Source organism: Eleutherodactylus coqui, chromosome 6 (assembly GCF_035609145.1).
Source record: "Eleutherodactylus coqui strain aEleCoq1 chromosome 6, aEleCoq1.hap1, whole genome shotgun sequence".
Lineage (NCBI taxonomy): Eukaryota > Metazoa > Chordata > Amphibia > Anura > Eleutherodactylidae > Eleutherodactylus > Eleutherodactylus coqui.
The window spans coordinates 143,520,703-143,536,268 of record NC_089842.1 but is presented as its reverse complement, the minus strand read 5'-3'; the positions used below and the strand labels follow the sequence as shown (position 1 = coordinate 143,536,268).

Below are 15,566 nucleotides of genomic sequence, written 5' to 3'. Positions count from 1 at the left end.
TCAGGACTATAGGAGGAAGTTGAGACTGCTACAGAGAGTTCTTCAGATTACAAATCACCTACAGTTGTCGAGTGGCTCTTCAGCCACGCTAAAGTGCAGAGCATACCAGGAGTTTTGTAAGTGAGGTCGGGCCTCGGTAAAATCGGAATATTTTCACACAAAGAGAAAGACTATAGGGACTATGCCAGGCTGCTAGTCACAATATGTTAGGAAAGTGTGGGCTCAAGCATTTAGAAACAACTGGGACTTGACTGTGTGTAATTCAGAGACTTGAAGAACTTTGATGTGTTTACGCCATCCTTTCGACAAAACTCTTATTTCTTCTGGACTGCGTGCAGCAAGCTGCTGACATTGAGTTATATTACATATTGTTGAAGTACCTTTCTTGTGTCAGTTGAAACACATTGTTGATATTCAAATTATTGTCTGTTGCACTACTGAGCCTATTCTACAGTAGTTGTTGCTAGTTAGCGATAGTTAGGATTGAGAAACAGAATCAAATAAATTATGTGATTTTTCTCATTACCTCCACTTTTTGAACTATTTTCCTTTCACAGCTGTTACAATAAAAGTTTAAACTTTTGTATTTCTGGTGTCTGCTTTGTATCCTTCTACCTGTGTTATCCGCCATCCATGGCGACAACAGCATACATATGACGTTCCCTTCCTGAATCCGCAGTTACAGAATCCATTGATATCCACAAATGATGCAAAACTGAAATCAACAGACCACAGAGAGAGCATAGCATAAATGTTAGATTCCGACAGGCTCACAAGAGACAAACTAGGGAGATTTGTGGTTTCACAGTCAAGGCAATGAATATTTAATGGCAAATTCTTCTGCTCAATAAATAGGTCTCCAATGGTGTCTATAAGATAAATGCGTTGTAATAAGCTGCCCTGACTGCTAATCGATGTGCAGAGACAAATCTTACAAGGATGATCACACATTCTTATTGTCCCCTAAATATCCCATACCTATAATTCTCCAACTTGGTTTACGGCCACATAGCTGTATGGAGATACTAAATCCATGGATGAAGGTCACAGTACATTATGATTGCACTGAAGCTGATAAAAAAATGAACCTGAGCTCTTTTGCTCATGACCAGTGTAACACAAAAGGATTTTACTTGTATTGTGAGGTCTGAGGTTACAGACCTGACAATAGGTTAGCTCCTATTACATTTAGATCAGTTTCCTTTCTTTCTAGGATCAATAGAGGTTTTCCGTTTCCAAGAGTGTATATTACATTACTCCGATGCTGTGGTGTGACCTGATTTGACTCAGCAACACCAATCTAACTTTAGGATATAGGCTTTATAAAGGGGGCTTATTTCCTAGGTCATTGTAAAATATAGGGGCATAGCTTGAGTTGCAGGGCATTTAATAATAATAATCTTTATTTATATAGCGCCAACATATTCCGCAGCGCTTACAATACAGGGGAGGGGGGATAAAACAAGACAACGGTTACATGAAGTAGTCAATTGATGGAAACAGTAGGGGTGAGGGTCCTGCTCCAATGAGCTTACATACTACAAGAAATGGGGTGATACAGAAGGTAAAGGGTCTGGAGATGTGCACCGTATGGCGAGGTGAAGAGTGAGGGATGCTATACACACAGACAATGGTCAGGCCATATAATGGCGGAATCAGGATGACTGCAGGTGCCGGTTGATTACGGCTAGCAGGGATTGCAGTCTGTGGGACAGGGAGCATGTTATCAGGCGGAGTATAGAGGGGTTTGGGTTACGGGATATGGTATGGCTCCCTGAAGAGGTGCGTTTTTAGAGCACGCCTGAACTTTAGCGTGTCCGTGATTGCCCGGATATTTTTTGGTAGCGCGTTCCAGAGGACTGGTGCTGCTCTTGAGAAGTCTTGGAGGCGGGAATGAGAAGTTCGAATTAAAGGGGCACTCAGTCTGATTTCATTAGCAGAACGGAGTGTGCGGGCTGGGTGGTGAATTGAGATGAGGGAAGCAATGTAGGGCGGGGCGGTGCTGTTGAGGATGAGGGTAGTGAGTTTAAATTGTATTCTGTATTTGACGGGCAGCCAGTGCAGTGACTGGCACAGGGCAGAGGTGTCCGAGTAGTGGCTGGACAGGAAGATAAACCTGGCTGCTGCATTCAGGATGGATTGGAGAGGGTAGAGTCTGGTGCAGGGGAGGCCGATCAGCAACAAGTTGCAATAATCGAACTGAGAGTGGATGAGGGCAATAGTGAGCATTTTTAGCGTGTCCATGGTGAGAAAAGGGTATATTCTAGCGAAGTTCTTGAGGTGCAGCTGACATGTTTGGGCCAGAGATTGGATGTAGGGGGTGAAGAAAAGATCAGAGTCGAATATGACCCCAAGGCAGCAGGCGTACTGTCTGGGAGTTATGGTGGTGCCACAAACTGAGATGGAGATGTCAGGATGAGGTCGGTTAGTAGAGGAAACAGGAGAAGGTCAGTTTTTGAGAGGTTCAGTTTTAGGTACAGAGAGGACATAGTGTTAGAGACAGCAGACAGACAGTCAGTGGTGTTATAGTGGAATGCTGCTATGATGTCCTGGGAGGAGGTGTATAGCTGGGTATCATCAGCATAGAGATGGTACTGGAAACCAAATCTCCTGATGGTCTGTCCAATGGGGGCTGCATAGATGGAGAAGAGGAGGGGGCCGAGGACCGAGCCCTGGGGGACCCCCAACAGTAAGGGGAAGAGGAGGGGAGGTAGAGCCAGCAAAGCAGACACCGAATGAGCGGTCGGATAGGTAGGAGGAGAACCAGTAGAAAGCAGAGTCCTTTAGTTCAATGGAGCGAAGCATACTGAGGAGAAGTTTGTGGTCAATAGTGTCGAATGCTGCAGAGAGGTCGAGGAGGATCAGTAGGGAGTAGTCGCCCCCCGATTTGGCTGTCAGGAGGTCGTTTGACACTTTAGTCAGAGCGGTTTCTGTCGAGTGTTGGTAACGGAAGCCAGAATGTGGAGGGTCAAGAAGAGAGTTATCTGAGAGATAGCTTATAAGGCAAGAGTAAACCAGGCATTCTTGTAGTTTGGAGATAAAGGGCAGGTTAGAGATGGGTTGATAGTTGGCAGCATCAGTTGAGTCAAGAGTCGGTTTCTTTAGCAGCGATGATATGATAGCATGTTTGAATGAGGATGGGAAAATGCCAGAGGTCAGAGAAAGATTGAATATAGTGGTGAGGTGGGAGATGACCACTGGAAAGAAGGAACGCAGGAGGTGTAAGGGAAGAGGGTCACTAGCGCAGGTGGTGGGGCGAGCGGGCGAGAGCAGTCTGGAGACTTCTTCCTCTGTTGTTAGTCTAAGTACCGGATTTGCCCCGGATGCAAGAAAAGAGGTACCAAGAGGTCACTCTACCTAGGTTAAGATATGTAGATACAGAGCAAACAGAAGCAAACTAAATCTTATAGCCCTTTAACATACAACCAGAAATGCACGATTCTCATTTGCCCAGGCGAATGAGCTGGTGACGTCATCATTAGCTCATTTGCACTTGTATAGCCTGTTTAGGCAGGCACATCATCGTTGAGGATCGTTGACTTCTCGTTCAGTGCTTCACCTTCTTATGTTACACACTGAACGAAAAGTGTCTAAACGCAAGAAAAAATGAATGAGCCAACAATGATTTTTGTGCCGGCTGAAACTGAACACCGAATGATAAAGTGAATAATTCTCATTAGTTGTTCAGTTCTTGGCTCACGTACAAACTGAACGTTATCGTTCACTTTCATTCATTTTAACAATTTTTTGAATGATAATCAGGTCTGTCTAAAAAGCACCTTCAGGGTGCCTTCACACGGCCGATAAAAATCGGGCGACGCTGTGCGATGCGTGAGAGTGAAAAGGCAGAATTATGAAACCAAATTTTAAATGGTTTCCTTCACATTTGCAATGTTTTCACTCATGCGATGTTGTGAACAAAAACAAAACAAAACCAGCATGTCTTATCTTTCTGTGTTTTTTTATCTCCCAGGTTTCCCTATGGAGCCTCTTTTTTATTGCATCAAAAACACAAACTTGCATTTTTTGTGCAATGCGTTTTAACATTAGAGCGCTTTATTGACTTTCGCATTAAAAAATCGCGGCAATATAGCGTGGAAAAAAAAACACTGAAGGGGCAGTGATGTTTTTGCAAGAAAAAGCATCGCTAACGCTCAAACACCTCATGAACAAAATTGCGATTTTGCCACAATTTTACCGCAGCGGAAATGGCAACACAATTGACATATCATAGATTTGAATTCCTCGCCGCAAGGAAGTTTCCGCATGGGTTTTTCTTTCCACAGCATGTGGACAAGATTTTCAAAATCTCGTCCACTTTGCTGCTACTGTAAATGCAGCAGAATTTCCATGGGGACAGTCCGGATGAAAATTCCATGGGAATTCAGCCCCATGTGAACCCAGCCCTACTGTTCTGAAGTGCATGAAAAGCTGGGTCACAACCCATGTAGGAGCCATATTGGTTGTTACTAGGATAGGCTAAATATTCCTTTCATCAGCTTGACCAAAGAGAATTCAAGAAATATTTTTATTATTTTTGGGAATTGCTCTTTCAGCAGATCAGTTTTCAGTATTTAAGGCATATTACGGTTTGTTGGTACAAAGAGGTGATAAGTTTTTGGGTACCAATGCAAATTCTTTTATAGGGCCCTCCATTTACCATGTGCCATTTATAATTCTAGTGTCTTCTTATGTGTTACAGAGCCCACTGCGCTCCCTCAAGCGCCAGGACCCAGTATATATCCTCCAGTTGGCACCAATACCAGCCTTGTTAACAATAAGAGGGTTATGGTTCTGATTAACCTGTTTTATTAAAGATTCGACAAACCACATCATCTGCCACTTGACTTTTGCCAGAAGGCCAGTCTGAGCCCAGTCCTACAAGGCGATATACTGTAGTATATGGATGAACTTGTCAGCCTTTAACTGCTTTCATATCTTATAATATTAGCCATAATTATATGCTACGCACTTTTTAAAAAACATATATAAAAGCAGTGTCACATTGTATTCGGGTTCTTCACACTTCATATACAACAAAAGAATCTCCATGTGTAGGCATCAATGTCCCCATAAGCTTGTTAGTACAATCAAGTGTCCCTTTGCCATGATTTCAATTTATGTTATTTATTTATCATATTTAATGATTTTTGTAACGGGGATTCCATAAAAGAAAAAAAGTATCTCATCCAGTATACCTTCCTTTTTTTTTTTTTTTTTTTTTACAATGGGAGTCATTGGCAGGCATAGGTAACTGTATAGACCTACTAAAGCAGTGTTTCTCAACTCCAGTCCTCAGGACCCCCCAACAGGTCAGGTTTTCAGGATTTCCTCAGTATTGCACAGGTGATGTAATTATTGTCAGCGCCTCAGACATTGCCACAGGTGTTCTTACTATAGGAGATCCTGAAAACATGACCTGTTGGGGGTCCTGAGGACTGGAGTTGAGAAACACTGTACTAAAGCATCTGTGGTACCCTTTAAACGCACAGGTCCTAAACATAGTGTGAACAGAGACTGACTTATGTTTCCTGTAGACAGGCTCATAGTTCGCCAGCTGAAACCAATGAAGATAATAAGTGATACAAGTTTGTAACTTTTTACTGTATGTCCAGAACAACAACAACTACTTCCCATATTGAACCAATATAAAAGAGTCACTTGAATATAAAATGAACATTGAATGAAAAAATGAATGACTTAAACGTATTATCACTGGTAATAGTAGCAGCAATATTAATACAGTATGCATAGTGGTAATACATGCATCACTTGTCCTTGTTACTTAGAGTACTACTATTCATCATTTTCTATACTATTACTACTGAACCTACGTATTGATGCCACAAATCATACAATGTCATCACACGTCCCATACTATACAACCTGGGACAACCTGTAAGTTTTAAATTCTGGAAAGAAAGGGTTAAACATTTCCTTATTCCCTCTTCTTCTCATTAAAACATTTCCACAAAAGTTACATTTGTATTGATTTCAAAATAATTGGGAGTAGTAAGCACTGCGCATGCTCTTCTAGCCATAACGAGACCCTAGCATTGATCCAGCTGCGGTCCGTTCATTTTACATCTCTTTGGGTTACAAAACTTTAAGTTAACCCCTTCCAGTCCTGTTTGCCTGTTGAGTGTTTTTTTGCGCCTGTGTCTTGTTGATGCACCTGCTGTGCTCTATGCTATGCTGCAATGTTACACTCTTACCTGCTGATAGTTCCATTCCTGGGGAGCAAAATTGCTGTCCACCACTTCAAACTGGAAATTGGTATGTGGCACCTGGTGCAGAATGTACGTCCACCAAGATGCCCGGTACCCATGACTTAAGCTCATGGCTCCTTTGCAACCACAAATAAATAAAAGGCAAAAATAATGCAAAAAAGGGAAAAGCAACAAAACTAAGAATATAGTCCTTGAGGATGCTGTGTTAGTGGGGTTATGCTGTTCTCAGTGCTCGGTATTCATCTTGTTAGGAGCAAATCCAACCAGCAGACATGGTGGGAACTGATGCATCTGGAGTGTAATTGCTTAAAGCAGGCAGGAGCAAGAAACATAGGGGGGAGGAGGCAAACATGTAGGTCTATCCCTATCCATTGACATGATATGGAGATGGTGGAATATGGAAGGGCGTTGCAGCACCCCCCAGTGGTTTATTAACAAATTTTCTATTAATTAGTTTGTCTCAATGGTCTTTCATACTAAGGTACAAAGTCCATTTAGGAAGACATCTGACCTCTCCCAGGGGCTGCTGAACAAAGTCTCAGTGGGAGTTTTATACCGGAGCTTGAGGACTGAATGGAACCTGGCGGTTTTCAGATGCACTAAAAGTCTCACTGCAGAGCATTGCATTTCAGAACACTCATTAGAGCTGACTGCACGGAGCTCAAAGAGGTGCTTTCATATATGACCGGCACATGAAAAGGCCGAACATAGAATATAAAGGAGCTCGTACAAAGGGGACAATCACACAACCTTACAAGGGTTATCCCGAAGGAATCAAAGGGACCCATAGCAAAACTCAGACAAGGGCTTTGCTTCAAAAGGGGGAGAAGGCGAGAGAGAAAAAAAATGGATGGACTGGAGTTCTCCTAAACCAGCAATTTCCAAAATTCCAAGGATTATTCCAGATTATTGGAATTTCACTGTAGCTACAGAGAACGTTCTATGTGAACAATTCTGAAATCAAACTATTGTCCAACTATCTACGCAGATTAACCCTTTCCAATCCACTGTCTGACGTCTAAAGACATTCTGATTGAAGGCTGTACAGCTTCCGATGTCGGAAGACGTCCGGCAGGGTATTCTTACTGTATATTACTGTCCACTCTGTTGTTGGGGCCTCTCCGGCATGTCACATACTGGTTATAGCTAGCAGATGGCGCCATTGTATAATGGCAGAAAGAGAAAAACCCCTAGGAAAGCCTGAATCCAAAATTGGATTGCAAAGGGTTAATGTCATTGAATGTCTTTATGAGGGTTTATTCCCACAAAGCACTCATGTGCAAAATTTGTGAGTGTAATATGCAGTGAATTGAACCCATTGATTTCATGGCCATATTCGCGTGCGCATTTTGTATGTGCAGCATTTTCTATTTTCCTGCGTATTGTACTAGCACATATTAAAGTAATTAAACTTAACTGCCCCTTGAAATCAATGAGAGAATGCTTGTGTATTTCTTTGTGAGCACAAACGCGCAGGGTATGCGTACGCAAAATATGGAGTAAAATACGCACACATGCATGCAAAACGCAACACCCAACATGGCGCAAGTGTGTCAATGTAAACGGGCCTGGCAGTGTAGAATGTGTGGATTCATGTGTGATAGCGCTCCTTTTCACAGCACTGTTCTGTCACGCTATCGTGAGTGTATCCATGCACACGCTCGATGGCAGGAGTTCAAAGGGCGGCTACAGACTTTTTACGTTGTGAATGTGTCACTATTGTGTTCGGTTTAGCGCATTTTACTATATTTCATGCGCTGTTCGGGGCCATTCACTTGGTGATTGAAACGGCTGTGCAGCCTAATTAGTGTCCAGCGTTTCCCCACAAAATTGCGCATTTGTGCACCCCATAGACTCCTATGATGCCTTGGGTGCACCAATGCACACAAAAATAAAGCATTTCACGTTCTTTTTTCACACTAATGAAACGCGTGCAAAAAAAAATGGTGGAAATAAGCCATTGAAAAGAAAGGGATTTATTCTCTGTGCAAATAGGGTCGTCTAAAGCTGCCCTAGGGATGTTTTCACGTGTTGTTGGATAATTCACACCATTAGGGCTTATTCACACGAGCGTATATCAGCTGCCGTTTTCACGGAGCAAAGGGAGTTTACCTACATCTGGAGCTTATTAAAGAAGATGGCTGGCTCTGTTTAGCTATTTAACCCCTTAGTGACCACCCCATTGCCTTTTTATATCGTGCTTTGCTGGGCTTTAATCTCCGAGGACGTAAAAACATGCTTCTGCTGGGGATTGAAACCCTGCAAACTGTAGATGAGACAGCTCCATGCTGTCGGTTATCGGAGGTAGCTGACATCCTGGAGGTGTCATCCTGGGCGTGCAGGACCCCCCTTCCCAGGTCACGCGATCCCTGTTACCGGTGATCGCATTAAAGTCAATACAAAGTAAATGAAAGTTAAAGTTTCAGCTCCCCTTACAGATCGGATCCGTAAGGGGAGCTGAGAATACTCACTAGAGATGAGCGAACGTACTCATCCGAGCTTGATACTCGTTCGAGTATTAGCGTGTTCGAGATGCTCGTTACTCGTAACGAGTACCACGCGATGTTCGGGTTACTTTCACTTTCATCTCTGAGACGTTAGCGCGCTTTTCTGGCCAATTGAAAGACAGGGAAGGCATTACAACTTCCCCCTGCGAAGTTCAAGCCCTATACCACCCCCCTGCAGTGAGTGGCTGGCGAGATCAGGTGTCACCCGAGTATAAAAATCGGCCCCTCCCGCGGCTCGCCACAGATGCGCTCTGACATAGAGGAGGGAAAGTGCTATCTTGGTGGAGCTGCTATAGGGAGAGTGTTAGGAGTATTTTAGGCTTCAAGAACCCCAATGGTCCTTCTTAGGGCCATAAATCGTGTGCAGTGCTGTGGAGGCTGCTTTGTGCAGTGTTGCACATTTTTTTTTTTTGGTATATCGGCCGTGCAGAGCTTTGCGCCCTGCAGTAATACTCCAAGGACAGAAGTGTGGAGGCAGGGACAGAAGACATATTGATTGAATATAGGCAGTGGGCCTTTGCTAAAAGATTTGGGGCAAAAAATCTATTTGGCCTGCCTGTGACTGTGCTCAGTGTTCTGGGTCTGTTTGTGCTGGGTGTAGTAGTTCTACAAAATCATACGCAGCCAGCTAAGTGTTACAGCAGGCTTGCGCCAAATTATTTCCTGGCTCTGTCTGGGCTGTGAAATCACTGCTGTATTGCAGTCCACAGTGCAACACTCTGCAGTTCTGTGACATACTCCAGGGACAGAAGTGCGTAGGCAGGGACAGAAGACATATTGATTGAATATAGGCAGTGGGCCTTTGCTAAAAAATTTTTGGGGCAAAAAATCTATTTGGCCTGCCTGTGACTGTGCTCAGTGTTCTGGGTCTGTCTGTGCTGGGTGTAGTAGTTCTACAAAATCATACGCAGCCAGCTAAGTGTTACAGCAGGCTTGCGCCAAATTATTTCCTGGTGTTCCGTAAGCGAAGTCAGCCTCCAACCACAGGCCAAAAAGCGGCACATTTAATTACAGCGTTCTGTTTCTAAATTACTGGTAATACAGCATGCTGAGGGGTAGGCGTAGGCCTAGAGGACGTGGACGCGGCCGAGGACGCGGAGGCCCAAGTCAGGGTGTGGGCACAGGCCGAGCCAGTGCGGTGGCCAGGGGTAGAGGCAGGGCCAGACCGAATAATCCACCAACTGTTTCCCAAAGCGCCCCCTCACGCCATGCCACCCTGCAGAGGTCAAGGTGCTCTACAGTGTGGCAGTTTTTCACAGAGACGCCTGACGACCAACGAACAGTGGTGTGCAACCTTTGTCGCGCCAAGATCAGCTGGGGAGGCACCACCACCAGCATGCGCAGGCATATGATGGCCAAGCACCCCACAAGGTGGGACGAAGGCCGTTCACCGCCTCCGGTTTGCACCACTGCCTCTCCCCCTGTGCCCCAACCTGCCACTGAGATCCAACCCCCCTCTCAGGGCACAGGCACTACCGTCTCCTGGCCTGCACCCACACCCTCACCTCCGCTGTCCTCGGCCCCATCCAGCAATGTCTCTCAGCGCAGCGTCCAGACGTCGCTAGCGCCACTGTTGGAGCGCAAGCGCAAGTACGCCGCCACGCACCCGCACGCTCAAGCGTTAAACGTGCACATTCAAAAGCATGATGGCGGCGGCGGCCAAGCGCTACTCAGTTCCCAGTCGCCACTACTTTTCCCAATGTGCCGTCCCAGGCCTGCACGACCACGTCTCCCGCAACATTGTACGCGCCCTCACCAACGCGGTTACTGCCAAGGTCCACTTAACAACAGACACGTGGACAAGCACAGGCGGGCAGGCCACTATATCTCCCTGACGGCACATTGGGTGAATTTAGTGGAGGCTTGGACAGAGTCAGAGCCTGGGACCGCTCACGTCCTACCCACCCCCCGAATTGCGTGCCCCAGCTCGGTGGTGGTATCTGCGGCGGTGTATGCTTCCTCCACTAAACCACCCTCCTCCTCCTCCTCCTACGCAACCTCTGTCTCGCAATCAAGATGTGTCAGCAGCAGCACGTCGCCAGCAGTCGGTGTCGCGTGGCATGGCAGCTCAGCGGTGGGCAAGCGTCAGCAGACCGTGCTGAAGCTACTCAGCTTAGGAGATAAGAGGCACACGGCCCACGAACTGCTGCAGGGTCTGACAAAGCAGACCGACCGCTGGCTTGCGCCGCTGAGCCTCCAACCGGGCATGGTCGTGTGTGACAACGGCCGTAACCTGGTGGCGGCTCTGCAGCTCGGCAGCCTCACGCACGTGCCATGCCTGGCCCATGTGTTTAATTTGGTGGTTCAGCGCTTTCTGAAAAGCTACCCACACTTGTCATACCTGCTCGGAAAGGTGCGCCAGCTCTGCGCACATTTCCGCAAGTCCCACAAGCACGCTGCCACCCTGTGGACACTGCAACATCGGTTTAATCTGCCAGTGCACCGACTGCTGTGCGACGTGCCCACACAGTGGAACTCTACGCTCCACATGTTGGCCAGGCTCTATGAGCAGCGTAGAGCTATTGCGGAATACCAACTCCAACATGGGCGGCGTAGTGGGAGTCAGCCTCCTCAATTATTTACAGAAGAGTGGGCCTGGTTGGCAGCCATCTGCCAGGTCCTTGGAAACTTTGAGGAGTCTACCCAGATGCTGAGCGGGGATGCTGTAATCATTAGCGTCACCATTCCTCTGCTATGCCTCTTGAGAAGTTCCCTGCAAAGCATAAAGGCAGACGCTTTGGAATCGGAAACGGAGGCGGGGGAAGACAGTATGTCGCTGGATAGTCAGAGCACCCTCATGTCTATATCTCAGCGCGTTGAGGAGGAGGGGGAGGAGCATGAGGAGGAGGGGGAAGAGACAGCTTGGCCCACTGCTAAGGGGACAGATGCTGCTTGCCTGTCATCCTTTCAGCGTGTATGGCCAGAGGAGGAGGAGGAGGGGGAGGAGCATGAGGAGGAGGGGGAAGAGACAGCTTGGTCCACTGCTGAGGGTACAGATGCAGCTTGCCTGTCATCCTTTCAGTGTGTATGGCCAGAGGAGGAGGAGGAGGAGGAGGAGGAGGAGGATCCTGAAAGTGATCTTCCGAGTGAGGACAGCCATGTGTTGCGTACAGGTACCCTGGCACACATGGCTGACTTCATGTTAGGATGCCTTTCTCGTGAACCTCGCGTTACACGCATTCTGGCCACTACGGATTACTGGGTGTACACACTGCTCGACCCACGGTATAAGGAGAGCCTTTCCACTCTCATTCCCGAAGAGGAAAGGGGTTCGAGAATGATGCTATACCACAGGGCGCTGGTGGACAAACTGATGGTAAACTTCCCATCCGACAGCGCTAGTGGCCGAAGGCGCATTTCCACGGCCCAGGTAGCAGGGGAGGCGCAGAGATCAGGCAGCATGTACAGCGCAGGCAGGGGAACATTATCCAAGGCCTTTGCCAGCTTTATGGCTCCCCAGCAAGACTGTGTCACCGGTCCCCAGTCAAGGCTGAGTTGGCGGGAGCACTGTAAAAGGATGGTGAGGGAGTACGTGGCCGATCGCACGACCATCCTCGGTGACGCCTCTGCCCCCTACAACTACTGGGTGTCGAAGCTGGACACGTGGCCTGAACTCGCGCTGTATGCCCTGGAGGTGCTTGCTTGTCCTGCGGCTAGCGTCTTGTCAGAGAGTGTGTTTAGTGTGGCTGGGGAAATTTAACAGAGGCAGTGAAGTCCAACTAGTTTGGAAAGAACTGACTATGTGGACCCTTGACCGAAAAATATAATAAAATATAGCTTTTATTAAAGAAATAACTAAAAGGAAGAACATACACACATAAATCTAGATCCAGGAAAACCCATGGAACCGATAAAAATATATTGATACCACTGTCCATAAACAGTAATAGACCGGTCAGTCTGAGTATCGTTATGACTCAGCCATTTAGTGTATTCAGTCTCTTTGCAGAATCTGACATGATTATCAGAATCTATTGTATACACGTCAACCTAATCAGGAGATGAAAAAGTGACATAAGTCCGACAGTTGGATGTTACAGGACGTGACCTAGACTCCAGTGATCAGGTTCGGTGATGTATACGTCGTTCACATCGAGAAAATAAGCTATGCCGGACCACTAAAAATTGTAAGCGTAACCCAACGCGTTTCTCCCACAACGTGGGTTCATCAGGGGTTTCAATACGCAAAAAATGGTACTTTACTGGTTTAATGACTCCCAGTCAGAAATCGGATAGTGGTACAAAAATAAAAAATTGATGAAGCCTCAAAATGTCCAGCACTGTCAAATAAATGACACACTGGATATAGAGGGATCAATCAGAGTAGAACTGTCATTTCCACTGGTGACGATTATATTACTAGATAGATTATTGTCGCCATATAAGATAAATGAACTGACAGGACTACGAGAACCCTACTACTACAATGGTAGAAATAAGAGTAGGGTACAGGTAAGAAAAATTTCTACCCTTTAAGCGAGAGAAAATTATAATTTCTCAGGGATAATAGTCCCGAGTACAGAAAGATAGAATAATTTTAGCCGTTAAGTCAAAGGGTATCCCGAGGGCAAAATTTTTGCAATCGGGTCCCAGGATAATCAGTTGGCATATTCACAGCAGCCCAGACTAGCCGCCTTTTGGATAGCCATCTGATAAATTTTCGCTCTAGACCTACAAGGAAAATTCCTAAGACCTATAATAGTCCCTCAATAAGGTGGTCACTAAGTCAGAGCCTTAATAAGCAAAAACTGAAATCAAACAAATAAACAAAACGGCGGCATGTCAGTCCACCACCAGGGCTGACATGCCGCCGTTTTGTTTATTTGTTTGATTTCAGTTTTTGCTTATTAAGGCTCTGACTTAGTGACCACCTTATTGAGGGACTAATATAGGTCTTTGAATCCTCTTTCCACTCTATTTAGGGACTATTATAGGTCTTAGGAATTTTCCTTGTAGGTCTAGAGCGAAAATTTATCAGATGGCTATCCAAAAGGCGGCTAGTCTGGGCTGCTGTGAATATGCCATCTGATTATCCAGGGACCCGATTGCAAAAATTTTGCCCTCGGGATACCCTTTGACTTAACGGCTAAAATTATTCTATCTTTCTGTACTCGGGACTATTATCCCTGAGAAATTATAATTTTCTCTCGCTTAAAGGGTAGAAATTTTTCTTACCTGTACCCTACTCTTATTTCTACCATTGTAGTAGTAGGGTTCTCATAGTCCTGTCAGTTCATTTATCTTATATGGCGACAATAATCTATCTAGTAATATAATCGTCACCAGTGGAAATGACAGTTCTACTCTGATTGATCCCTCTATATCCAGTGTGTCATTTATTTGACAGTGCTGGACATTTTGAGGCTTCATCAATTTTTTATTTTTGTACCACTATCCGATTTCTGACTGGGAGTCATTAAACCAGTAAAGTACCATTTTTTGCGTATTGAAACCCCTGATGAACCCACGTTGTGGGAGAAACGCATTGGGTAACGCTTACAATTTTTAGTGGTCCGGCATAGCTTATTTTCTCGATGTGAACGACGTATACATCACCGAACCTGATCACTGGAGTCTAGGTCACGTCCTGTAACATCCAACTGTCGGACTTATGTCACTTTTTCATCTCCTGATTAGGTTGACGTGTATACAATAGATTCTGATAATCCTGTCAGATTCTGCAAAGAGACCGAATACACTAAATGGCTGAGTCATAACGATACTCAGACTGACCGGTCTATTACTGTTTATGGACAGTGGTATCAATATATTTTTATCGGTTCCATGGGTTTTCCTGGATCTAGATTTATGTGTGTATGTTCTTCCTTTTAGTTATTTCTTTAATAAAAGCTATATTTTATTATATTTTTCGGTCAAGGGTCCACATAGTCAGTTCTTAGTGTGGCTGGGGGAATCATCACGGATAAGCGTACCCACCTGTCAACCGACAGTGCCGACAGGCTTACACTCATCAAGATGAACAAAGCCTGGATTTCCCCAGACTTCTCTTCTCCACCAGCGGACAGCAGCGATACCTAAACAATACGTAGGCTGCACCCGCGGATGGAAGCATCGTTCTCTATCAGCATCCAAAACGGGGACCTTTTTGCTTCATCTATCTGTGTATAATATTCCTCCTCCTCCGCCTGCTCCTCCTCCTGAAATCTCACATAATCACGCCGAACGGGCAATTTTTCTTAGGCCCACAGGGCTCAGTCATATAATTTTTCTAAACAATTTTTATACGTTTCAATGCTCATTAAAGCGTTGAAACTTTCACCTCAACCAATTTTTATTTTTACTGGGCTGCCTCCAGGCCTAGTTACCAATTAAGCCACATTAACCAAAGCGATTAATGGGTTTCACCTGCCCTCTTAGTTGGGCATGGGCAATTTTTCTCAGGTACATTAGTACTGTTGGTACACCAATTTTTGGGGGCCCTCGCCTACAGTGTAATCCAATTAATTTTTTGCCCACCTGCATTACAGCTGACGTAACATCAGCTGTGTTGGGCACTGCAATGGGATATATTTATGTACCGCCGGTGGGTTCCAGGGAGCCACCCATGCTGTGGGTCCACAGGGAGTTGTAAATGCATCTGTCCACTTCTAAAGTACCCCGGTCTGACTGGGGCATGCAGTGTGGGCCGAAGCCCACCTGCATTAAACATGACATTATTACCTCAGCTGTGATGGGCAATGCAATGGGATATATTAATGTACCGCCGGTGGCTTCCTGGCACCCTCCCATGCTGTGGGTCCACAGGGAGTTGTAACTGCATGTGTCCACTTCTAAAGAACCCCGGTCTGACTGGGGCATGCAGTGTGGG

The 15,566-nt window shown here is 45.7% G+C and overlaps 1 protein-coding gene across 2 annotated transcripts in view; it reads right to left on the bottom strand.

Annotated features, from left to right (window-relative positions):
• TTYH1 (tweety family member 1) overlaps window positions 1–6,513 on the bottom strand; it is a 162,414-nt gene extending 155,901 nt beyond the window's left edge. For both annotated transcript variants that reach the window (XM_066607789.1, XM_066607790.1), the window contains exon 1: window positions 6,216–6,513. In XM_066607789.1, the coding sequence (XP_066463886.1) occupies window positions 6,216–6,341 (126 nt within the window). In that variant the 5' untranslated portion in view covers window positions 6,342–6,513. The remainder of the gene's footprint in view (window positions 1–6,215) is intronic.
• Window positions 6,514–15,566: the final 9,053 nt, after the last annotated feature.